Source organism: Pelobates fuscus, chromosome 1 (assembly GCF_036172605.1).
Source record: "Pelobates fuscus isolate aPelFus1 chromosome 1, aPelFus1.pri, whole genome shotgun sequence".
Classification (NCBI taxonomy): Eukaryota; Metazoa; Chordata; class Amphibia; order Anura; family Pelobatidae; genus Pelobates; species Pelobates fuscus.
The window spans coordinates 257015623-257041944 of record NC_086317.1 but is presented as its reverse complement, the minus strand read 5'-3'; the positions used below and the strand labels follow the sequence as shown (position 1 = coordinate 257041944).

General features: G+C 37.7%; 1 protein-coding gene across 1 annotated transcript in view; it reads left to right on the top strand.

The window, feature by feature from the left end:
* Positions 1–2075: 2075 nt before the first annotated feature.
* Positions 2076–26322, top strand: part of GAS2L2 (growth arrest specific 2 like 2) — a 40321-nt gene continuing 16074 nt past the window's right edge. Inside the window, exons 1-5 of the mRNA XM_063456662.1 lie at positions 2076–2167; positions 9661–10177; positions 14149–14387; positions 15789–15896; positions 24732–24828. Of these exons, the coding sequence (XP_063312732.1) occupies positions 9820–10177; positions 14149–14387; positions 15789–15896; positions 24732–24828 (802 nt within the window). The 5' untranslated portion in view covers positions 2076–2167; positions 9661–9819. The remainder of the gene's footprint in view (positions 2168–9660; positions 10178–14148; positions 14388–15788; positions 15897–24731; positions 24829–26322) is intronic.

Below are 26322 nucleotides of genomic sequence, written 5' to 3'. Positions count from 1 at the left end.
GCTCTTGCTATGCTTTTTGGGGACAGTTCCGAGGTGTCCCCAAAAGCAGGACACCAGGGAACAAAGTTGGGACCGTGGGACAGGACCCTAAATTAATGACTATCCTGCTGTAGTCAACATTTGGGAGGCCTTAAAGGGACACTATAGTCACCCAGACCACTTCAGCTCAATGAAGTGGTCTGGGTGCCAGGTCCCTCAGGTTTTAACCCTTCAGATGCAAACATAGCAGTTTCAGAGAAACTGCTATGTTTACATTTGGGGTTAAGCCAGCCTCTAGTGGCTGTCTTCCGGACAACCACTAGAGGCGCATCTGCGGCGCTGGAGGCTTATTATGCCTCCATCGCACAGAGTGTCCATAGGAAAGCATTAAGAAATGCTTTCCTATGGACACTCCACTTGCCGCGCATGCGCATTCAGCTCTGCTGAAGTCGGACGGGGGAGCTGTCGTCGCAGGGGAGGAGAGGTCACCAGCACCGAGGGAGCCCGGCGCTGGAATAAGGTAAGTGGCTGAAGGCGTTTTAACAACTTCAGCGCCACGGGAGGGGGACCCTGAGGGTGGGGGCACCCTCAGGGCACTATCGTGTCAGGAAAACCGCTTTGTTTTTCTGACACTATAGTGATCCTTTAAACTCTACATTTACTATAAAGCTGATCAGATGAACATTCAGGCTGGCAGGGCAAACATCAAATGGAGCATGGTCTGCAGGAATAATGCGTTACCTTAAATAATGTACTTTGATTCTATGTTTATTTTAGTACTCTTATGTTTATTTTCACTGTGCCTGCTAGCAGCTCATGCAGCCCATAGGTCAATTATTTCTTGATTTTGGTGAGACAATTTGCAAATTGATTAAGAACGAATTTCTGACTATTTCGTCTTGTGTTTTCTATTCAGTGCAATTTTAGCCAAACCGAAGAAACCAAATAACCCAAAATCTTGTCAGCTAAATTTACAAACATTTGTGAATAATTTTCATAAAAATAAAATAACATTGTACTATTTTGTGCCACCCGCTATTAAAAAATTATTTTAGAGGTGTGAGTGGGAGTGTGGTCAGGGGTGGGCCTGAGAAATTTTATGTGACTGACTTATAACAATGTGTGCAACAACGTGTAATTTAGAACAAGAACAATGTTTTGTATTTACACTGACTGTTCTAAACACATTTATTGTTGTTTAAAGACTCATTACTGTAAGTATTATTACTGTGATGTTCTGTTATACACTGAGACACACCAACAATACAGAGTTCCTACAAAAGTGGGACATTATGATAGAAAAGAGGACAAAGGAGATTTGATGTAAACTGATATTGAAAATAATGAAAAGTAATGAAAAGTGAAAGTAATTTCTTTATGGATATATACTGTTTTTACATTGTACTCTTGCATTCTTGCAGGCCTGCGAGCCTAAACTTTATCTTATTCACACTTTAATAAAAACTAATTATTCAAAAAAAAAGTGGTCAAAGGGATTTGGCCCAAAATAAGACTGGACTGTCTTATGATGTCCCATATGGACTAAAAATTCAATATACTTTACTAATTTGTGATGTATAATGCATCTACTTAAAATAGGCCTTCCTATTGTGTGCGTGTATATATATATATATATACACACCTGTATGTACACCTGTATTTCTACAAGCCCCCTTATTTTATATATATATATATATATATATATATACATAGACACACACTTGTATGTACACCTGTATGTATATGTAAAGTATTCTTACTGTAAGATGAAAATCTAAATAGTTTTACATGTAATTGGTCAGTGCTTTTAAAGCAGTTAACCCTTGTAATCCTGTCTGATTGCAGGTCTTAGCAGTGAATAGGTAGCAATTTATAAGCTTTCTTTTGTTTGGTAAAGACAGGCAACACACAGGTCAGCAATGCTTGCAGGCCGGGGAGGGTTAAAAGGGAGTGTTTGTAGCAAGCTTGTTGTCACCAGGGAGAAGAGTGTAAACTATTGGTAGGGAAACAAAACACTAAGCAGGTCTTTCTGAATAGGTTTTTTCATTGCACAGATTTTTACGTAGTATGTGATGTCTCTGTGGTGAACAGTCACTGAGTGAAAGAAGGTTCTGTCACACCGAACAAAGAATGACCTGAGATCAAGACAGGATATTGGGAGGTCTTCTGTACTTCAGAGGGGGTGGAAGTAAGTATTGAAAGGGGATGAACTATGGGGAAAAAAGTTAAATAAAAAAGTGCTTATAGATCAGGAGTTTACAGTAGCATTGTAGCTCTTAGATATTGCACACAATGTACGGGATATGAAATGAGTACCTCTCTGTACTCTTTTTGCATTTTTTTTTTTTTTAAACCAAATTAAAGAAGAACATTGATTTATTAAACACAAAATGAATTTATACTTGTTCGGCTGTAAGATATAGTTTTGTATAGTCTCATGGAATGCTGGGTGAATGGCGGTGATCAGGTATCAATCCTCTACACAGGGGTACTGATTGACAACGGCAACGAGCATAGTTATTGGAATATCACTAAATCTGCGAGTTATTGATTGAGGTGGTGCGGATTCGATGTAATAATATTTAGAAGGGTAATTAGCATGGTAAAACAAATAGTTCAAATAAGTTCAACACAAACACAGACCAGGTAACAGTCTGCACTGCTTTGCAACATTCAGCCCAATTTATAGACACTGTTGTCTTTTGGGCTTTTATAGGTTTGCACAGATATGGCGCAGACTGTGCATGCAATTTAGAACCTGGTAGTAAAGTCCTCCGAGACTGTACATGTGATTCAGGGTTTATTTTCTGTAGAACCACATTTCAGCAAAAACAATTCTGCCTATATTGTGTGAAATCCACAGAGATGTTTGCCCATGACTTTTGCCTCAAAATGCATGTTTTTGTCTAAATGTAGCAATGTTGCTATGCATTGAAGACATGGTTGCTACGGCACATTTGCAGGGCACGGCTATTATAATGGCATTCTTGCTGGGCACAGGGGATTCTCTGGCAAACAAAGCAGTCATGCATAAGGCTGCATAGTGCAGGGTCAGTGAGAATATACACGTGGGTATAAATTGTAAGATATGGCACACTTGCCGGGGACACTGATAGAAAACAAATTAAACTGACAAATGATTCTTGACTTTTCCTACACTGTGAGCTGTAGGAGATTGGACTAGGCTTTACTCACTATGCGTGACCCATATTTACCAACATCGGAAATGGTCAAAGATGGACTATTTCATTGTAGGGGTGTGGCCATGGACGGGGTTGTTTTCAGACATTTTAGGCAACTTACTTATAACAAGATATGCAAATATAATGTAACTTAGAACAAGACAATGTATGTTTTTTACACAGACTGATTTCTAAACACATTTATTGTAGTTTACTACGAGTATTATTACTGTGGAGCTCTATGATACACTCAGAAACAACAACAATATAAAGCTGCTAGAAAAGAGGAAGATTAAAATAGAAAAGTGGGACATTTTGGGGTATAAAATAGGGACTGTCCGTACTAAATAGGGACACTTTTGAGGTATGGGAAAAGACCATGTAGAGGATCTTTGTTTTTTGTGGGTAATCTTCATTTACAAGAAGAAATCAAGGTTGCACTTTTTACGGATAACCTATGTTACGGGAAAACTGCGTCTATACTCAGGCCATACTCAACGTTTGCTTGCTCTGAGCTCAATCTGCGATTTTTGCTACAAACTCTAAAGTGGGCTGATTGTGTTTGATGCTGCATTGTTTACTATTAGAAAGAAACAAGTAACAAGTTCACATTGTATTAATAGCATTAATTGCAGTGATGATTATGTTTTAAGGAGCATATTGAAGTAGGAACGGCAGTGATGGGAATCAGGCATGGTTATTGACCAAAGTGAGAATATAAAGTGAATTTCAACTTTAAGGTCAAAATAATTGGCCGAATTGGAATCAGGCACGGTTATTACCTAAAGTTAATAAAAAGGAATTAAGGTTAAAAGGTTTAAAAATTGCGGTGCTCCAATCACCAATGTGAGTCACTTATTCACATATATAAAATAATACAATAACAACAAATGTGGATGGCGAGAGCACTCAATATAACTTTACCCTTCTTAGCACATATAAAAGCCAGTTCTCTTGTAAGTCTGAAAACAAGAATAGAGCATATATAGGGTAATAACGTAACAGCTAAACAAATGTGAAGTCTGTAACTGGTTAAACTCACGTGGTCATGAGCCACTTAAATAAGCTGGCTCAGACTAACAGCATATCACACCAATATCTGGATACTGATACTCCAAATTGGCTCCCCTCTGTGGTCCTTTGGTCTTGTTCCAATTACTCAGGATGCAAGAAGTAATGAAAACAAAATTTTATTGGACACACAACCGGTGCCTAAATATAAAAATAAAAGCAAACACTTTTATAATAAAAAAGTCCTCTGGACATAAATCTCAACGCGTTTCGGCACGTAGCCTTTATCAAGAGTTCATCCTTCTTCATCTTTTGCGTTCTTTTAAATACTGTCCTTTGGCGCCTTTTCCGTACATCAGACTTCCTCGTTCCGGTTTCCGGTCGCATCTTTGATGTAAAGTCCCTTGAATATGACGTCACGACGCTCTCTCCATAATAGCGTCATGACGTGTATAACAGGGGCGGGACCATCTGCCGTCCGGGTATTGCCCGATTTAATGATGGACTCTCAGGAGTTCAGAAAGGGCAAAAAACATATAACTTATCCACTTAATCAATCTCTTCATTAGTCCTATACTTTCATACATTATAAAAGCTTTTGTTAACTGTACAATTCATTTCAATTCACATCACAAGAGAATATACATAAAAAGCAAAATTTGCCTGTTATGCTAGTGAGAGAAAAAATTGGGAAAATAAATATATTAGCAATCTTATTTATCAATCTCACTATAATTAGCATTCTAAATTGGTTAAAAAACATATGCATATATAAATGAAAGTAAAAATTGACAACAACCCAGACTTACCGGTATATGTTAAAAAATGAATTTATACATATATAAGTGGCTCATGACCATGTGAGTTTAACCAGTTACAGACTTCACATTTGTTTAGCTGTTACGTTATCACCCTATAAATGCTCTATTCTTGTTTTCAGACTTACAAGAGAACTGGCTTTTATATGTGCTAAGAAGGGTAACGTTATATTGAGTGCTCTCACCATCCACATTTGTTGTTATGGTTAGTACCTAAAGTGAGAATAAAAAGAGAATTTTAACTTTAAGGTCAAAATAATTGGCCGAATTGGAAAGATTCACAAGGTTTCCTAAGTTTGGCTACTTTGGCCTTAAATTTTAAATGCACTTTGAATTCTAACTTATTTAGCAACCCTGAGGCAGTTGTAGTAAAGTAATATAAAGTAATATTACAGATATTCTATTTTTATTGAATATGATTTACAAATAGCTAGACTGAATTGTACTATAACTGTTACATAAGACATTCTAAATGGAACAGTATTCACAACTCTCCAAAGTGATTATCAGGGATAGTCAGAAAGGATTGTATTTACTAAATTAGTAGCGGGATAGAACTGGCAAGGGACATTCAAATATTAGGGTAAAATTTTGAGCAAATTAGCTGCATTGGAAAAATTTCCCAAGTCGTCTAATCACTATGAATTCCTTACAATTCTTACTTCTGCAAATAACTCTGAGAAGAAAATCTCTAATTTTGTTGTCTCAGATTTTTTGATCTAACATTTGAAGTTAACTTTTGAATTCTACAGTATTCAGTTTAATAAATAAACCCTAAATCTCCAAACCATAGTGACATGTCAAATAATACCTAATGTGTTAAGAAGGTCAGGAAAGTTAAGCTCACTGGTGGCTATTTAGCAAAGTGTTCTGAAAAGTGACAGTCAAATTCCATCATTATTTTAATCAAAGGTATTCAAGTGATCCTAAAAGTGACTGTTTAACTTATAGTAAGAACGTTTGCCAGTTTTCACAGAAATGCTGAATTCAGAAAGGAACAAATTTAAAGTTGCGGGGAAAAAATATTTAGTATTGTAAAGTGTGGTAAAAAAAGTAATACATCCATTGCCTCATCCATACAAAAAAATCATCATGTTTGATGCCTTTTCATCTCCTGCAAAACTCAAAACAAAATATGCAGCATCTAAAGTGAGCTCTCATTAAACCAGGAAGTGACTGATGACCTTGACGTTCTTAAATAGCACTAGTGTGCTTTAATGCTGCATTGAGAACCCTTTGGGTCAAGTGCTGATGATTATTAAGAGCCTAATTTCAGAACCTTATAAACAGAAAACACTATAACAACCATAACATCCAAGTGTCTTGTATCTGGTGGAAGTGGTGGTAAAGAGACCCTGGTAGCATGCATTCTAAGCCTAAATGCACCATGTGTGTAGACCGTATCTCCAGAAGGATATTTATACTTTATAGAGAGTTCAGAGAAGGGCTACTGGTTCTAAACTGGTTCATGGATTGCAGGATAAAACTTACCAGGAAAGGTTAAAGGATCTTAACATGTATAGATTGGAGGAAAGACGAGACGGGGAGATATGATAGAAACATTTAAATACATAAAGGGAATCAACACAGTAAAGGAGGAGACTATATTTAAAAGAAGAAAAACTACCACAACAAGAGGACATAGTCTTAAATTAGAGGGACAAAGGTTTAAAAATAATATCAGGAAGTATTACTTTACTGAGAGGGTAGTGGATGCATGGAATAGCCTTCCAGCTGAAGTGGTAGAGGTTAACACAGTAAAGGAGTTTAAGCATGCGTGGGATAGGCATAAGGCTATCCTAACTATAAGATAAGGCCAGGGACTAATGAAAGTATTTAGAAAACTGGGCAGACTAGATGGACCAAACGGTTCTTATCTGCCGTCACATTCTATGTTTCTATGTCAACCTTTCAACCCAGTCAATCTGTCCATCTTACAAAGCTCTCATCTCCTTTCATTCACTAATCACAAACTCTGAATCTTCACTTCTCAGGACTCTTATTATCCACTCCTCTCCTTCAGTTCTCACTAGCAGGTGAAGCTGGATACTGTTATGCAACCTGGGACAGAGAAAGAGGTGGATGCGGAAGGGAGATATAACACACTGCTTACTCTACCTATACTGGGCCCAGTCCTGGGGCTGCAGCCCATTTTAGCCCCTAGGTCAGTGGTTCCCAAATATTTTTTTCCATGGAACCCTTTGACATAGTGTACCAAATCACGGAACCTCCCCAAAAAATGTTCGCCCTGTAGCACTAACCATTTTATGACCAAAGTGAAATGTTTCCTTTTTTGTCTAATTCTTCTTATATCTGGTTTAGTTGTTGACAATTGTATTTTTATGTCTGCAGCTGCGTTAAGTCGGTTTTAATACAACTTTGTGTTTGTGTGTGTGGGGGGGGGGGGGGGGGGGGGGGGAGGAAGGAAGGGGTGTATATACACTTCTGTCTGACTCTAAAAAGAAAATAAACTATCCTCAGACGCCATAGTGGGCGCTATTCTAAAGGGCAGTACAATTAAACAAATAATTTCCCTCCTATGTAAACCCAGATTGGGAACAATACTGATTGAAGTAACCTAAATGGCTGAAAGAATGAGAGGTATCCTATAGGCAACTGTCCTGTATTGATGCACGAAACCAACTCAGTGAGTCTAAAATATGTCTAACAGGAGGCAGGAATAAGATTGCAGTCTCACAAATCCTGCTGTTTCCGACTTCAAGGAACAACAGGGAGCAGCAGCCATATTGGATGTGGAAAATTGCAGCAGAACCCCAATCTCTAGGTCAGTGTTTCCCAATCTTGGGTTCTGTGGAGAGTTTAGCTCACAAGCAGTGGTTTATAGGTACATCATAGATTTCCAAGAGTTGCACTTGAATTGGCAGTTTTCTACTGTTGAAATACATTTCACACCCAGAAAGCTACATCAGGACATCATGCACAGCAGATTTTGAAGCACAAACAAATCATTGCAGGTGAGGGGACCTCACTGTTATTTTTTTTATGAACTAAAGAAATTTTATTTAAAAAAAATAAACCACACCCAGTATGACATCTCTGAAATGAAGAAGGAGGGTTTTGCCAGCTAAAAAAATCTACAAGTACATTAAAGTGTACAACATCCTGAATCATATTTCAAGATGAAATTCAGTTCTCCAAAATTAGCCTTTCCAAAAATCCAGCAATAAGTCTGAAATAAATCTATGCCACTCAACATAGCTCTTCTTTACCCAATGCTACTACTAGGTGCATAATCTGAGTTACATCAGTGGTTGATAATTTATCATTAGCTTATATTTATAGGCTCTAACTGAGAATGTATACTGGTAACACAGGTCAACTTGGAATAGGTAATATAGACTTGTTCATTTTGGGAGGGTGTGAAAAACCGGTATTGCTGGATCTAAAACCAGTAAAGGTAGGTTATTAATAAAGACAGAAAGGTAAAACTGAATATGTTTGTTTGCATGTGGAGTCAGGGCTGGCTGTGGGTGAAGATGGGCCAAATGGACCCAACTGGCACTTGGAAAGGGATAATTCTTTTCTACCCTCTCCTCACCCACCTCAGGCAAGTTTCTAATAATTTATTATTTTACATCTGCATCTTTGTTGACACTCTTTCAATACTTTGATTTAATAAAGCGAAACTTTCATAAAATAATCACTTAATTTATTTTTACATGGTCCTACATGTCATAAAACGCCTATTAATTACATCAAAGTATTTTTCTTTCAATGGTTTGCTTCATCACATGTTATGTGCAAAGAACATAGTGGATCTAATGATGTTTTGTAGGTGTATTGTTGTGTAATTAGTTTTGTCAGATAGGAATAAGATATGTTTCAAATTATAGCATTGCAAGCAAATACCATAAAAGAGTATAACAAAATAAACCATGTAGGGGTTTATTCACTAAACACCAAGTACTGGTGAATTGAAAGCTATACTGCAAAGTGTAGGCTTAAAAAGCTGAATTGGAAAAAATCTCTAACTCCACAATTATCACAGCTTGGATATTTTAGTCTAAAGATAAAAATTTGCATTTCAATTAAGTAAAATACCCTATAATATTTTCTTTTTAAAATGTATTTAGTTGTAGTTTTAGAGACTAATGTTCTCTATGCCGCGCAGTGTTTATATGTTTTTTAATTGTATAGTTCTGTCTTTTCAAGCTTCCATTATGTTATTTCAGTAAAATAATGATAATTTTATAGGTGCATATGCACGTGGGTTACACATAAATGTCACAATCTGTGTGTTCATCTGCCAACCATTTAAAAGTGCATGTCATGTTTTAATGTATTCTTTGTGTCTTGAGAAAAATAAATAAATGGACATATTTGGCCTCCTAGAGGCCCAAGCCCCATGGCTACCAGCTCGAAACCGGTTCTAATGGCAAAATCACCTGTACCTTTTCTACCTTTCTTGCTTACTCAGCGGATTGTTTAGCCAGAGCCTCAGGGCTTTGTAGAAGTCAGAGATCTATACATTCATGTGTTGGTATTTAATGGTGACATTGTTACCAGCAGAAAAAAAAACTCCTGGCTGCAGAAGTAGATGAGGCTTTGTCTTAGATTTCATTTTAAAGGTGTGGAAAATGTACGTACCTCTATATAACTGTGTAATGAGGTCATAAACTTGTAATAACCAAGAGCATGTTTTTTTCTAGATGCGCCAGTGATGCTGCTTGCCCTTCACCCAATGGAACTCCTTCCCAACCAATCAGATATATTTCGGAATTGTATGCTCACCTAGTGATCTTTGAAAGGACAGCAAGGTTGAGTTAATTCTCAGTGATTTAGTTCCCTTCTACCATTTTCTTGCCATTATGTCATCCCACCAGGGAGGAAGTGTCCGCAGTATCCGTACCTTTAAGTCCAGTGAACAGTACCTGTATGCCATGAAAGAGGACTTGGCCGAATGGTTAACGGACCTGTACAACCTGGATATTAATGTAGATAACTTTGTAGAAGTCCTGGAGACTGGATCAATACTCTGTCAACATGCCAACTATGTTACGCAGGTGGCACATGAATTTACTGTGGAATACCCCACTCTAGCAGAGAAAATACAGCTGCCAAAATATGGAGTAAAACTTAATGCTGCAGCCCAACCTGGAACATTCCTGGCCAGAGACAATGTTTCCAATTTTATTCGGTGGTGCCGCATGCAGATGGACATAAAAGGTAGGAATGCATAATTTATTAGTAGGAAATACATAAGAACATCATATGTACATTAGTATATAGTTTCCATCTTTTATTTTACAGATCATTTTTTTAAAAATTCAAGGCAAATAATAGTTGAAGAATAAAAACCAAAGTGTAGATGCCAATGTGATACACTTACCTCAATTTTATGAGCTTTCCAAATGAATCAATGATTTTATAACACCTTTCTAAATTATTCATCTACAAACATTCTGTAGAAAAATCATTTGGAAAGCTTATTAAAATGAGCCCTTAGATCTCAATGCCAACAGTCCTGGTCACTAAGGACTGACCATGCAAAAGTGCTCCTAAGGTGCTCTGAGAACATGAGTTGAGCCCTGAATCATGTGTCCATGCTGCAGCTAGTAATGGCAATCTGAGGACACCAGCGAACAAACACAATCCCTGTTTTAGGCTCCTTTCCAGCTGTCCGGTGTTTGTTCGCTGGTGTCCTCAGATTGCCATCACTAGCTGCAGCATGGACACATGATTCAGGGCTCAACTCATGTTCTCAGAGCACCTTAGGAGCACTTTGTGCATGGTCAGTCGTTAGTGGGGCTGGCCACTGCGTCTCCATGTCAGTCTGGTCTGCAGTTATATCCATATGTCATGCCATCTTTATGGGAAGACCACCTCCCTTCCTGGGTGTCCCTCTCACCCTCTTGGATCTACAATCATGTCCCACTGTGATATCTCCCAATGCTGGGAGGAATGGCTCACTGTTAAATGAATACGCCATCTGAATATTTAAAAAAATTATTTTTGCAGGTTACTAAATGTCTCTTGCACTGGACTTAAAAAAACACTATAGTCACCCAGACCACTTCATCTCATCAAAGTGGTCTGAGTGCAGTGTCCTGGTCCCCTTAACCCCACAATGTAAAACATTTCAGTTTTTGAGAAAGGGTTAGGGTTAAGTCCTCCTCATACTGACAGCCATTAGATGTGCTTTAATGGCACAGACAGAGTAAAACTTGGTTATGTGATGAGGAAGCACAAAGAAAAGCACAGACTCCTTTTGAATGCATACGCAGCAATCGACACGCATTTCATGAGAGCCTCCTCCGTGATGTCAGCAGGGGAGGAGAGTTCAGCAGTACTGAGGGAGCCAATTTGGGGGGAACCTATTTAGAGCTAGGGACAGGGAGCTAGAGCGTTAGGTATAGTGTTATGTGTTCCTTTAAAAGCATTGCTCAGTCCTTCATTCATCCATCACCGTCCCCTTGGCATAATATACATTTCTGTAATTTGTGCCATTTATTATGTCATTATGCAGCTGGAAATTATATCATTAAATATATGAATAATTTTTGTGATCCATATGATCTATTGTAATTTGATTGCCTTATGCACATGAGAAATATTTCATAAAAGCAATCTTTATGATTGCTGAAATGACGTGTGTTATATATTCAGAACTGCGCTCATTGTTTTTCTGATTATTTTCCTTTTCCGATTAAATGGGTTTGCTAATACTATGCACTGCTAGCTATCGCTTACCTTTTATTACTACGTAAAGTATCCATTTCTATCCATCGCTGATACACTTATCTAGAAATTCTGCCATTTAAGTGAAACCATTTATTTCATGAATAGTATTTAATTCACCTAAAATGTAAATCTTTTTAATCAGTCTGTTGCATCATATGTTTCCCTCTTGTTACCATGTTGTGATCTAATTTCTCACTTTAAGCTATATACAGTTGTATATACAGTACCTTGATGATATCTTATCCTCCCTTTGATCCTTTTCCTGAGGGCACTTAGTACAACAAACACTGTTACTGCCCCAGGTTAATGACTTCATGCACAGTTGAGTAGCTTCTATTACTATTTAAATATTCAGGTTCTGCTACACATTGAAATGGTCTTAAATATTGGTCCTAGCATAGTTTGAAACATTGAACAACTGCTATAAACAACAATAAATAAACAAAATAAATCTTTCTAAAATCTAAAGTTAATGCATAGAATTTGTGACTGTGTATAGCTTGGCATTTAAGAGGTCCCCCATCATCAATTTCCACAGCTAAAATATGGTATATATTCATTAAAAGAACACTATAGTGTCAGGAATACGAATATGTATATTGTATCCATAGTACTTATGGATAAACTTTTTAAATTATTTAATATTTTGAAAAATAGTTTATTATTTTTTTAAATTCTTTATTTTTGAGTTAAGGCAAGGAGCGTTACAATTTTCACATGCACCATGTCATTTTTACAGTTACAAAGGCAATAAGTGACTGTTTAATATAATGTTGACATACATTGTTCCGTTTCTTCGGGCTGTACAAGTGTATATCTCATCCCTCTTCTTTTGCCCTTTTCCCGTTGGACATTCTGCCTTGGTGTGTACCGCTGTGGATTACCTATCTAAATGCTAGTTAACTGCATGGCTCGCTCGTGCACTGTTCTGTCCTGTGACCGGAGTGTCATTGGTGCGTCTTTGCCCTGTTATGAGCAGTGTTTGTGCGTATGCCTACTGCTGTAGGTCATATCTGACTGCGTGTTGATAGGTGTCTGGTACGCTCACCTACTGCCTCTGGTGTATAGGGTGCGTCTTGCTTATGACCGTGTAGGCTGTTGCTCCCAACCAAAACTGATTTTAGGGTAAGGAGAGGGGGGGGGGGAGGGGAGGGGGAGGGATCCCGCCGGGTGCACTCACCGCTCGAAAAATAGTTTATTATTTTGATATTTTAGGGATATATTGATTTTTTTATATAATGTATTTTTTATATTTTAATATTTTGGGAAAAAAATAAGTTTAAAAAATGTATTTAAAAAAATGCAATCATTTGAAAAGTTTATTAAAAAATGTTACATTGAGGATCAACTTAGAAACTCTTAATAACTCATTATTATTATTATTTTATTATTTATATAGCGCATTCACATTCCGTAGCGCTGTACAATGGGTGGACTAACAGACATGTAGTTGTAACCAGACAATTGGACGTACAGGAACAGAGAGGTGGAGGGCCCTGCTCAATGAACTTACATGCTAGAGGGAGAGGGGTATAGTGACACAAAGGGTAAAAGTAGGGATACGAAGTAGATTGTTATAAAAGTATTCATTGAGGGCTTAGTAGGTAATTTTTGACAGTTGCAAGAGAGGAGTCATGGGGAATGGGGGATAAAAACCTGCTAACAGTTTAATTGATATGCTTTCTTGAAGAACTGAGTTTTCAATGATTTTTTGAATGAGTGGAGACTGGGTGAAAGTCTTATGGAGAAGAGAAGGGAGTTCCACAGAAGAGGTGCAGCCCTGGAGAAATCTTGGAGTTGAGCATTAGAGGTGGGCGTGTACGGACAGAGGATATACGTAGGTCTTTGGCAGAGCGTAGGGGCCTCGTCGGGACATACTTGTGTATTAGGGAGGATAGGTAGGTTGGAGCAGCATTATGTAGGGACTTATCATCAACCTGTTTTAAAATAATAACATCTGTTACTTCCGGTGTGGTATCCTTATCAACTGATTAAATAATTTCTTATGGAAACTACAGTCTATATACAAAAAATCTGAATAAATCAGTAGCCTTGAATGGTGTAACCAGAAATTACTATTTTCTGCAAAGTAGTTTATATTGCTTAAATAAGCATTTATTTACAATTTGACTAATTATCATGCAGTACTCTCTGAGTATGGGGTGAGCCAAGTGTCTCATTGCTGTTTGCACCCCATGTTCAGGATAAACTTAATACTGATACTGGGAGATTTATAAAAGTATCACATAGACAAGTGAGCCAGAGTTCTAATTGAGCAATCATTTACCAGTTAAATTAGCAGGAACATTCCATTTGTTTTCATGGTATTTCCTCCAGTTTAAACTATGCCCCCATTGTTATCAGTGAAACTTCCATTAATCTCCCCTAATGCTTTCTCTTTCTCGAGATACATAATATTCCATAGATGATGTCTGCTCACCTTTTTCACCTCTTAGATGTCCTGATGTTTGAGACAGAAGATCTAGTGTTGCGAAAAAATGAGAAGAACTTCATTCTATGCCTGTTGGAATTGGCTCGCCGAGCTTCTCGTTTTGGCATGAGTGCTCCCATGTTAATACAAATGGAAGAGCAAATAGAGGAAGAGATTCGCGAAGAAATGGACTTGCCTCCAGTGGAGGTCCCAATACCTAAACCTCAAAGGCAACCATGTGACTTTAAAAATCTAGACCAAATGGTGAGTGACCTAAGCAACTGACAATGAAAAGGAGCAATTTCCATGTAATGAGGGATTATTTGCATTAATGGTATCTTCTCTCAAACTTGGTCAACTGTATGTACATGACTCAAGCTATGGCCAGTAGACTCTCCTGTTAATAATTACAATTAAACTTTTTACAGCTCTGTTCATGGCCGATTTCTAAAATTGTCCTAATAGAAGTTCTTAAAGTTAAGCATTCACCATAGAAACCAATACATCAACTGAAAATTAAGTTCTGGCTTAATTAATGCTCAGAGAAAGCTAGTAGAACATAGTATGTAGAGCTGATGTAGAGAGAAACTTAACCTCGGGGGTTATATTCAGGGAGCTCACCACCCTCTTCATATATTTGCAACTGGCTAACTCATCCACTTACTGCTGTTGGCAGGAATGGTTTATTTCTTTGCAGACGTGAATAAATGGGGGTTCACATGGATGGCTCAGATTGTTCTGAGACCCTAATCCATTTACATGTTGCTAGAGCCTAAATGACTAACTCCTTTTATATCCAAATTTATATATATAATATAACAATGTATGTTTCTAAAAATGTTCTAAAAAAAGAAAAAAATAATTATGAGAGCTTCGAACTAACTTGAATTTTTACTGTCTACAAATGTCAGTTTGTTCTTGAGAACAGCCTTTTATAGTATGTTTGAAGTGAGGATCGCAGAACCTCAAAGGTAAAATGTTTAAATGCATTTTATTTGTATGGTGTTTGTTGTGTATTTATCATGCTTTATCATTTTAATATAGTAAATAAATGAGGGCCACCACAAGCCTGGGTTGTCCCATTAAATTAAGTCTTCTGAAAATTGTAAATCAAATTAAGTTACCATATAGGCTGTTTTATATACCGCTGTGACGGCGAATGCAGACTTGCTTTTACTGCAGTTGACAGACCAACATAATCTGTTTACTTGGGTGTCACTGCACCACTCAACTTTGTTACTATTATATCTGAATGAACATGGGAAGGCTGCTGTCAGCTCTATGACACATTTCACTCACATTCAATTTCTTGATGGTTTAAGTCAGATACAGATTGCAGTTTCAGTTTGTATAAATATTACATGTAATGAATGTTTCATCTGCTAGAAATTGTTTTGCTATATCAAGGTAGATTGACTTGTCAATCATAATTGTGCTACGGAAAATCAATTTGTGCGTGTGGAAATCCAGGTGCCTGGCTCTCTGTTTATAGTGTAGATGCTGTGTGGATGAAGCATGTGGCTATCTAAGTTATTCACCAACTTCGGAATTGATGTGAATTTAAAGAGAATTTTAAATTTTAGACCAGTATAGGCAAAAAATAAACAAAAAAAACTTTAGTTCACTTTATACGTTGCATTAATGTATTTATTGTTGGTATAACAGGTGCAGCACTTGGTGAGTCGGTGCACATGTCCTGTGCAATTTTCTATGATCAAAGTGTCTGAAGGAAAATACAAGGTCGGAGAATCAAATACCCTCATTTTTGTTAGGGTGAGTAGCTATAAATCTACACATTTCTACTGGTGTTATATATAAGCATATCTAAGCTTGTTTCTGTTCACAGTAAATTGCTTACCACTTATTTGCTTTACAACATGTTGGAGCTGTACAAATATTATTATTATTATTATTAAGATCTCTTCCTAGTAGGAATTTTTGATAATTTCCTGTGGTTTAGCACACCGTAAGATGTGAATAACTGCCTGAATGGTGTTTTACTGATTGAGAATGATATGAAATGCAGCAGCTGTTAGGGGCCAACTCTGGAGCACATTATTGGCCAGGGTGCCAGGGTCACTGGTAAAGCAGTAAGTGGTTTTACACTTCCAACAGATAATAATAGATTCAGAGGATCTGCTTTTTGGGGGAATTTTATTTATTAGGAGAAAGTGTATTGAGCACAAGAGTTACAATGCAAAACAAATGCATATTATTATATACAGCAAGACTCTCAGTTCTCCAGCTTTATGAAATAAAGCGGACAAAGGTAACCTTCCATGCAAGTTTCAGCAATATGTGAACATTTCAGAACCTAATAGGTCAATAATTATTTAATCCAAGAAAATGTAAATGGAAAGAAGAGAGAGGAGAATAGCAGGAAGGGTGTTTCCAATAAACCATCTCATGCTGTAAGGCAGCCTGGGCTCTCCAACAGAGAGAAGTAAGAGCCAAGGTTTATCCAGAAGCATCTGAAAGTCAACTGGTCCAATAGGGGTTATTTAATACTGAATGAGGAGCACAACCACAGAAATGAAAAAATTACTTTATTAGTTTGGTCCAGTATACCAGGTATCCTATATTTCATGCCAAAAAACATAAGCAATAATGTCCAAAACAATGCTCGGTACAAAAAAACATACAAGGTATGTAGCAATCACATATATTCATGGAAAACAGCAAGAAAATACAACAATGCTTGTGCTCCTCATTCAGTATTATTTGTAGATTGTTTAGGTCCTCTGGGAAATAGATCCTTTGAGTCAGCACCCTGTTTGGGCATTTTGCTTCTGTTGATATTTCTGCAATTTAACTAGTGTGCTTACCTTCTTAATTAAATTGCGGTATATGTATCAATATGACCCGATGTGCTAAAATGAACTCCTAAGGTTCTACATTCTAAAAAAACAAAGCATCAAAGATGATGTATCAGAATTATGCCACATTAGGGGAATTAGGTGCTTGAAAGTGTTTAGTTGTCAAATGGTCATACATTTTTCTGGTGGATGGGGAATGATGCCAACTCGAACGGAGGGGTCTGATCAGGGAGCCATTTGATTAGTTCAAATATCTATTTCTGGAACAAGGTTATCTGGGGACAGTTCCATCATATGTGGAGAAAAGTGTCAAGAGCATCCTGGTATCACCAGCATCAATTATTCTGAGAGGGAACAAACCTGGATGGGGCCTGTGGGTTTTACACCACAAAGATAGACTCCAATTATTTCCTCGCCAAGGAACAATGGTGCACTAAATAAAAAATGTTTTACACTAGGGGACCTTCCAGCGACCAAAAATCTATGGGGTTGAGAAATTGCTGAAGGTTGACATACAGATAAGAGATCCCATGCTCCAGAGGTTTGGCTTCAAGACGCAGTGCCTCAAAGTCTTGCACATGTAAGCAATGACTTGATTGAAGAAGGTTAATTTTTTATCACGCTCACCCTGCCTAGCCAATACAGTCAATATAGGTGGAAAGTTCTATCTCAACTAAAATCCACACACCCAGATATATAATGGCCATAGTCAACTACTGAAAGGGCAAGCTCAGATGGACCGGTTCAGCTCTGGGGCCTAATTTGGACAACTAATTTGGAATAATTAATTTTAAACGCTGCCATAATGTTAAAAAGAGATACCTCAGGCATCATGACATAAAATAATAAATCATCACGTAAACGGCAACTTTATGATGAGTTTTTCCTATCTTAAGACATACATAGTGAAAGCTCCTGATTGCATTCAGGAAGGCTTCAAGGACAAGGACAAAGAGCAATGGCAACTGGGGACAACCAGGACATGTGCCATTCTGAATGTGGAAGGGGCATGTAAAAGCTCCATTGACACAAACTTGTGCCATGGGACCCTTGCATAATTCATGAATACATTTGCACACCTTGGATCCCAGACCCATGTGCATCAATGTAGCAAAGAGAACATCCCAGTTTACTTGAACAAAGTTGTTCGAGCATGATGCAAAAGAGATAAGGCCATTATTGTGTTATCTCTGGCTTCTCTGCGGGGGATTAACCCAACTTGGTCTTTGTGAACCAGATAAAGGAGAAATTTCTGTTGTCTCATGGCTATTATTTTGCTAATAATTTAGGGTCGCAGCAATATGGGTCTATAGCTGACAAACAACTTAACGTCCTTGTTTTTTTTGGCAATATGTTAATGTTGGCAGCTAGTGTTTGAGTGAGAATTTGCCTCCCCCCCCCTCCCCCAATAGAATTGAAAGCCTTTACAAAGTGGGAATATAGTATTTGGGCAAAATGCTTATAATATTGTAAGGGGAGACCATCCTGTCCAGGACTCTTGCCCTCCTTGTTAAGTTTAACTGCGAGAGTCAACTGCTCTCTAAAATGGGTTCCTGAAGGCTGTCAGCATCTCCCTCTGCTAGTTGCTGGTGAATGTGCTTAGATAAGTGATCCTGGATCCCCAACAATAGCTTGGTAGATGTGAGCGATTCCATGCCACAAGTGCACCTCTAGGGGGCGTGACTGGAACGAATCTAAATGAATTATCTCCTATGGCAGCCCTGAATCATAGACAGCCCCATACACCAATAAAGTGCTATGGGTGAGTGGGTAAGTATTATACTTTGCACCCTATTTAAAGCTGTCGTTGCTCAGTTGTTCTGTGCTCCATCCCTGCTATACCTGTGATACCTGATTTCCTGAAGTTTTCCTGAGCTCAGGCCTGTCTTACCTTTGTTGAACCTTTGCTGCCTGACCTCGCTCTTGCCTTGCCTTTGCTGGATTTGTTTGCACTGTACTTTTGTTCATTTTTATTTTGTTATGACAAGTCTGCACTTTAGGTTTCATATCACCTAACCTGATAGATCCAGTGGTAAAACCAAAATCTGGACACCCAACCAAAGCTCCTGATTCCAAACATACCAAAACATCACAAACAATTGTCAAAAAAACAATTACATATAAAGTACAAACATAGAGGAGTCATACCCTAAAAATGATCCCTGGAGTCTCCCAATTAGAGAGCCCCCACTCCCAGAAGCTCATAACTTGATGACTGCAGTCCCCCCTAGCATATTGAGGATCTGCTTTGTACGGTGATTGCTCTTGTCATGTATACATTCAAAACTGAATGCATTATTCAGAGGAGACTTCAGAGGTATGTTTAATATCCTAGAAGGACTTGTCCCATCCAGCAGAACAGGGAATGGGTGTCATTAAGGGCCATGGATCCCAATGCTGAAGGAACCACACAATAAGACAAGATATATATCTAAACTAAGCTGTAAAATGACGAAGAACATCACCTGACATAGGCAAGACAATTCATGTTAGCTTAAGGGAAATAGTCATGCTATGACTTATTTAGGTGCTTATATTAGTTCCTTACTCAGAATGGAATTTTGGAAGTGTCAGCATTTTCTTGAAAACCACAAGTCCATCAAACTATGTTTATAAATTCAAAAACTCAAACTCATACTTACACTATAAATTAATGTGTGAGAAATTTCAACACTGAATAAGGTCAATGTTCTTTTTTTTACATAACTTTTTTGTTAACACACACACACACACACACACACACATATACACACACTGCAAATAATACAAAAAAATCAAGTAAAAAATGGCGCTATGAAATCAGTGAAAATAATTTGAAATATCACAACAAAGGCTAGCAAGCACTAATAAAAGTGAAAATAACTCTAAAACCACTCGAATAGTATGTGCAGAAAAAAGTGCGCTGTGCCTTTAAGTGCTAGTTAAACAATAGTGAATAAAGTGCAAATACAATATATTAATTATTTTAAGTACAAATAAATATTATATATTATGTGGATTTGTGCTTTTGTGAAATATAACCAGAGAAACACTTACTCCTCAAAATATAGAAACAGCTGAAGATTGAAGGAGTATCTCTTTAAATCGCTCCACATATAAATAAAGACAATAGGAAAACAATATAGTGTAAATCCGTATGATGAGTATAATGCAAATAACAAGTGAATTGGCAACTCACAATGGTAGAGCAGTATAAAGTCTGCTCTAACTTATGATGCTTTGAAATCCTTTTTGCAGGATTCTGTAGAACAGTTGGGTGGTGTGCTTAAAACAAGCAGGACGGCACCGTAATCAAAATAAGCCTTTTATTGGTACAAAGTAAAATATAACATTTTCACCCCTCTCCCTGGAAAGCTTGGATGGTTCACAAAACACTTTGGACTCGCGGCATGCACTTGCGGTCTTTCCAGTGTTTGAATGCTTCCGGGAATAGGAGGTGCTAGTAACACGTACTGACGCTGTGTGTCCAAAAACGTGATGACGCGTTTCGCCTTGGCGGCTTCCTCAGATCACGTTCAGGTGGTTGCCGTCTCTCACAATATATACCCGTCTCTGTAGGCGTGGTTTCTCTTCAGATGCACATAGTTAGTCCCAATAGTAAAAGAAAGTCAGTGAACTCAAGGGCATATTGCTTAATTGTCTCTTAGTGCAAATGTCCACTATATAGAGTATAAACTGATGGTATCATTAAATAAAGGAAAATAATTGGCTCTGATATGCATATACAAATAAAAATATCCTACTGCATGGGAAAAAAGGGATATACAGATTTACACTATATTGTTTTCCTATTGTCTTTATTTATATGTGGAGCGATTTAAAGAGATACTCCTTCAATCTTCAGCTGTTTCTATATTTTGAGGAGTAAGTGTTTCTCTGGTTATATTTCACAAAAACACAAATCCACATAATATATAATATTTATTTGCACTTAAAATAATTAATATATTGTATTTGCACTTTATTATTACTATTACTATTGTCTGATCAATATTTGCTCATAGACTGTTTTAATTGTTTAACTAGCACTTAAAGGCACAGCGCACTTTTTTTCTGCACACACTGCAAATAATGTTACAACTCCTGCCATCTAGTGACAATTATTGATACTGCAATTATTTGTAATTCATGCTGTTCTTAAATCTGACCTTTCCAGAGGTACAATCATTTTAGTAAACTAAGCAAACACAGTGTACCCAAAGGCCGTGGCATACATATAGGAATTGTAAATATAGAATTGAAACTGGGTGCAGAGGCACACATTTCCAGGATACTCTGCAATTCTGTTTCTGGTGGTCCAGAGGAGCAAACAGAGAAAACCTGGCAGCCAATGAGCCCTTGCACACCTAGGCATAATCTGCTGCAAGAGATTATGGTAACTGTAGTTTTCCTATTGTCTCACAGCAAGAAGCCAGAGATCTTTGCTCCCATACGTACATATCTGTATAATGCCATTTGTACTGTATGGGACCTTGAGATATGGACCATCTGGTCAAGGCAATGTATATTTTAGTACTTTTAATATTAAAGGCCCTGTTCTGTCCAAGGAAGCAGTATAGTGCAGCAATGTGCCAGCAGAGGGGCTTCCATCTCTTGTTTCTACCACTAGACTATCATTGATAAATACAGGGGAGAAGAGTCTGAGCTGGATAACAAGAATAAAAGCAGCAACCATAGTTAGGGAATCCCTCAAAACCCTAATAAAACAAACTTCCCCATTATCATTGATAAGTCCCTGCTTCCCAAATATACAACATCAGGAACAGTAAGCCGAAGTAGGAGGGATTATTGCTTATCTGTTTTCTGTGTAGAAGATTATAAAGCTGAAGGTAGTACTGTGCTGGATGGTTTTGGGAAAAAAAACATGGAAACATAGAATGTGACGGCAGATAAGAACCATTCAGCCCATCTAGTCTGCCCAATTTTCTAAATACTTTCATTAGTCCCTGGTCTTATCTTATAGCTAGTATAGCCTTATGCCTATTCCACACATGCTTAAACTCCTTCACTGTGTTAACGTCTACCACTTCAGCTGGAAGGCTATTACATGCATCCACTACTCTCTCAGTATATATACTTCCTGATATTATTTTTAAACATTTGCCCCTCTAATTTAAGACTATGTGCTCTTGTTCTGGTAGTTTTTCTTCTTTTAAATATAGTCTCCTCCTTTACTGTGTTAATTCCCTTTATGTATTTAAATATTTATATCAAATCCCCCATGTCTCGTCTTTCCTCCAAACTATACATGTAAAGATCCTTTAACCTTTCCTGGTAAGTTTTATCCTGCAATCCATGAACCAGTTTAGTAGCCCTTCTTTGAACTCTCTCTAAGGTATCAATATCCTTCTGGAGATACGGTCTCCAGTACTGCGTACAGTACTCCAAGTGAGGTCTCACCAGTGTTCTATACAATGGCATGAGCACTTCCCTCTTTCTACTGCTAATACCTCTCCTTATACAACCAAGCATTCTGCTAGCATTTCCTGCTGCTCTATTACATTGTCTGCCTACCTTTAAGTCATCTGAAATAATTACCCCTAAATCCCTTTCCTCAGATGTTGAGGTTAGGACTCTATCAAATATTCTGTACTCTGCTCTTTGGTTTTTACGCCCAAGATGCATTATCTTGCACTTATCCACATTAAATGTCAGTTGCCACAACTCTGATCATTTTTCTAGTTTACCTAAATCATTTGCCATTTAGCTTACCCCTCCCGGAACATCAGCCCTGTTACAAATCTTAGTATCATCAGCAAAAAGACATACCTCACCATCAAGTCCTTCTGCAATATCACTAATAAAAAATATTGAAGAGAATGGGTCCAAGTACAGATCCCTGAGGTACACCAATGGTGACAAGACCTTGCTTCGAATATACTCCATTGACTACAACCCTCTGTTGCCTGTCGCTCAGCCACTGCCTTACCCATTCAACAATATTGGAATCCAAACTTAAAGATTGCAGTTGATTGATAAGTCTCTACAGAAAGCTGAGTGATATAAGAGTGAGGTTGAAATTGGGAATACAAAAAAATATTGATATAAATTCAAATGTTTATGAAAAAGCCTGCAGATTAAAAAGAAAATACTTAAATGGTCAGTCTAATGAACATCACTGTATCACGTTTTTGTAATGTTGCTTAGTAGTCTCCTGAGCCCAGTCTTATGCTTGAAAGTGACTAATAATTGCAGCAATAGAAAAAATTAAAAAAAATTCGAAAAGCTTCCGTTACTAGAAAAGCTGCCATGGCTGTCACTCTGGCTGGTTGGAACTCTTAGTTCTGAGTTACCATAGTGAATTTTGTGAAGGCCCTCTCCTGTGAACTGTGGACTTTGCATGCACGTTCTGCAGCTTTTCTGTGCAAAAAAATGAACCAGACTGTGCATAGATTCATAGCAGCTGTGACATGACTACTGTCAGTATATCAAATAGTTCAATCATCCTAAGTGATGATTGGAACTGGTCTTTGGGGATGAACGATTTATCCCATAAACCCCTACTAACAGGTGACTATGATGTATAATTAGTCTTAATGGACCAGAATTAAAGGCTCCTGATGTTTAGGGTGTTGGTAGGGGCCTACAAGCGATTCCACTAAGCAGTGTGCCGAGGGACACTTTAAAAAGGTATGTAACATTTTAAATATATTAAATATTATGGCAATACGTTTTATTGCATTATCTATATAATGCATTACAAATATATGGCCAAGTTTAAAAGGTAACCTATAGCCACAAAAATAATGTCCCCTCCCCCCCCATTGCTATTAAAAAAAATACAAATAAATTAACGATTACTTACCTTGTTTCCAATGCAGGGTCTCCTCTGTTTCAGCCACCTGCTCTGCCTTCGAAGATATCAGCATGCCTGCTGACTTATTCCACGATCTTCTCCAATTCAGTGCTTTCCATAGAGAAGCAGTGGATTGGAAAAACACATGCACAGCCATATGCCGCACTCCATGGCCAAGTATCACTCAATTCTGGAGGAGGAAGCACCTCTAGTGACGACCAGGAAGACAACCACTAGGTTGTTTTTAACACTGCAATGTAAACATTGCAATTTCTACAAAACAGCAATGTTTCACATTGTAGGGATAATATGACAGAACCATTACATCCAGACCACTTAATTGATACATTAGCGATCTTTTAAGTAAAATACTAGAAAACTATGGATTTGTTGTTTTTTTATTGAAAAAGAGCAAAATTTATAAATATAACAAACCTAGCATAGTCGTATAAATATATATCATTATATAGGCAGAGGGCAAAGGTAAAATAATACTTCACCAGTTTACTGTATTGTATACTTGCCCTCCATATTATATACCTAATTTTTTTTTCAAAACCATATCAAAGTCTGGCACCATTCCTTTCCATCTCTGTGCCGAATAAAAACGTGAAGCCGTGCAAATCTTGTGGCACACGCTCAGACTAGATCTGGTTAGGATGAAACTTAAGGGGAAGCCATTCAATATGGCCAGTTAAAGAAGAATTCAAAATTTAGACTGCAGAGTTAGCCAGGGTTATTCAATGGGAGTTGTCATGAATTGATGAGGGAATTAAAAATGTTTAAAAAAAGGCTAAAAAAAACAAACAAACTATACCAACCATTTTTCCAGTCTAGCTATTTTGGCTTATATTTCGCAATTCTCAGGACACTTTCTGACAATGCCCAGTTTAATGAAAAACTCTGACTGTCTTGGAATTAGTATGTATCCTAATCATCATTAGAACTTTATTAATCATCAAACATTCCTTTTTTTTTTTTTTTTTTTTTTTTTAGATTCTTCGTAATCATGTGATGGTTCGTGTAGGAGGAGGCTGGGATACTCTAGAACATTATCTGGACAAGCACGATCCCTGTCGTTGCACATCTCTTTGTATGTAAATCTTATATTATATGTATGTGATGTAATTAACTGTTTGTTACTCAAGGTTGTAATGGAATTAATGACTATAGTGTATGTGTGTTTTATTTCTGGTATCAGTAAAATCAATGAGCAGTCACTGAAGTGTGTGTAGAGTTTGCAAATGCAACATGCCAGAATCCCTCACAGCTTTGTGTGTTCTGATAATCAGAATGTATTTGGTGGCTATTATTGACTATTGAGCTCAAGACTGAATCCTTGCCTGATCCTATAATCTCCATCAATCAAAAGTATATTTTAGTTTACCCATTCATTAAAATAAAAATGAAAAATACCTTTACTGCTGCATTAACTCCCTGAGGTATATAGTATTATCAATTAACCGTATGCTTTATCTGAAAGTAACATTCCAAGCACCATAATCACTGCAGTGCACTGTAGTGGTTATGGTGCACTGAGTGCCCTGGTTATAGGTAACTGGGGGGAATGAGGGGATAAATCCTCAACCACCCGAAATCTGGTATAACTTTTAAGATGACATGTTTCACTGCTTAAGAAAGATACAAAAAACAAAACGTGTAAAGAGTTGCTTATCCTATTCTACTAATAGACTCCCTAGTGACAATAAATAATTTTTCCTCTAAAAAACTGTTTAATTTATTCTCCCTAAGTGAGGCTGGCACTATTAGGAGTGTCTGTCACCCCCAGATTTTCTTTGGTTCCTATGCTCAAGCCTGGTGCCTTGTATTATAAGAATAGTTTCCCTTCTTAACTAGGGTCCATCAGTGCTGCTCCCTGTGTCCTACTTTCACCTTGCCCTTCCTTCACCTAATGTATGGTAAAGGCATGAAAGAAAATTGGCCCTGGGCCTTCTATTTACCAAGGGAGGGGCAGATGAATACTACCCCCTAATACTCTCATTGGATCTACTATCCTTACTTATACTGTGCTGTAGAAAGGAGAGTTAGTTAAATAACTGTAATCATGTATGCACGTAGTGGGCATTGGATGAGATATCCTCCTTAAACCAACCATGAACCCCCAAATAACGACAGACACTAAACTTTTGGATATAACAGACCACAGCATTTATTAAAAACATACAAATACTATATAACGCATCCAATTCGTATAAACTGTACATATAAATAACTAAAATGATCATAAATTATAAATAACAGTGCATAATGTCATACAGTGTAATCACAAACATCCTTGCCAATCTAACTCACCCCTTCCCAAAGGCCTCTCACCTCCCCCTCGTTATAATAAATTCCTCTCCCCTTTTTTGGGCACCCCAGCAGCCGGCTTTTAGCTTGGTGGGGACCTATTCCCACACAACCTTAGAGTAATAGAACTAAGGATATATGGCTTCCCATATTCCTGCCCCCATCCATGTCTACTAAAAAAGGGAGGGGGTCCCATGGCACATATCTCTTGCTATAGCCAGTGGTAGCCCCTTCCCTATAGGTCAGTGATGGCGGACCTTTTTGAGCCCGAGTGCCC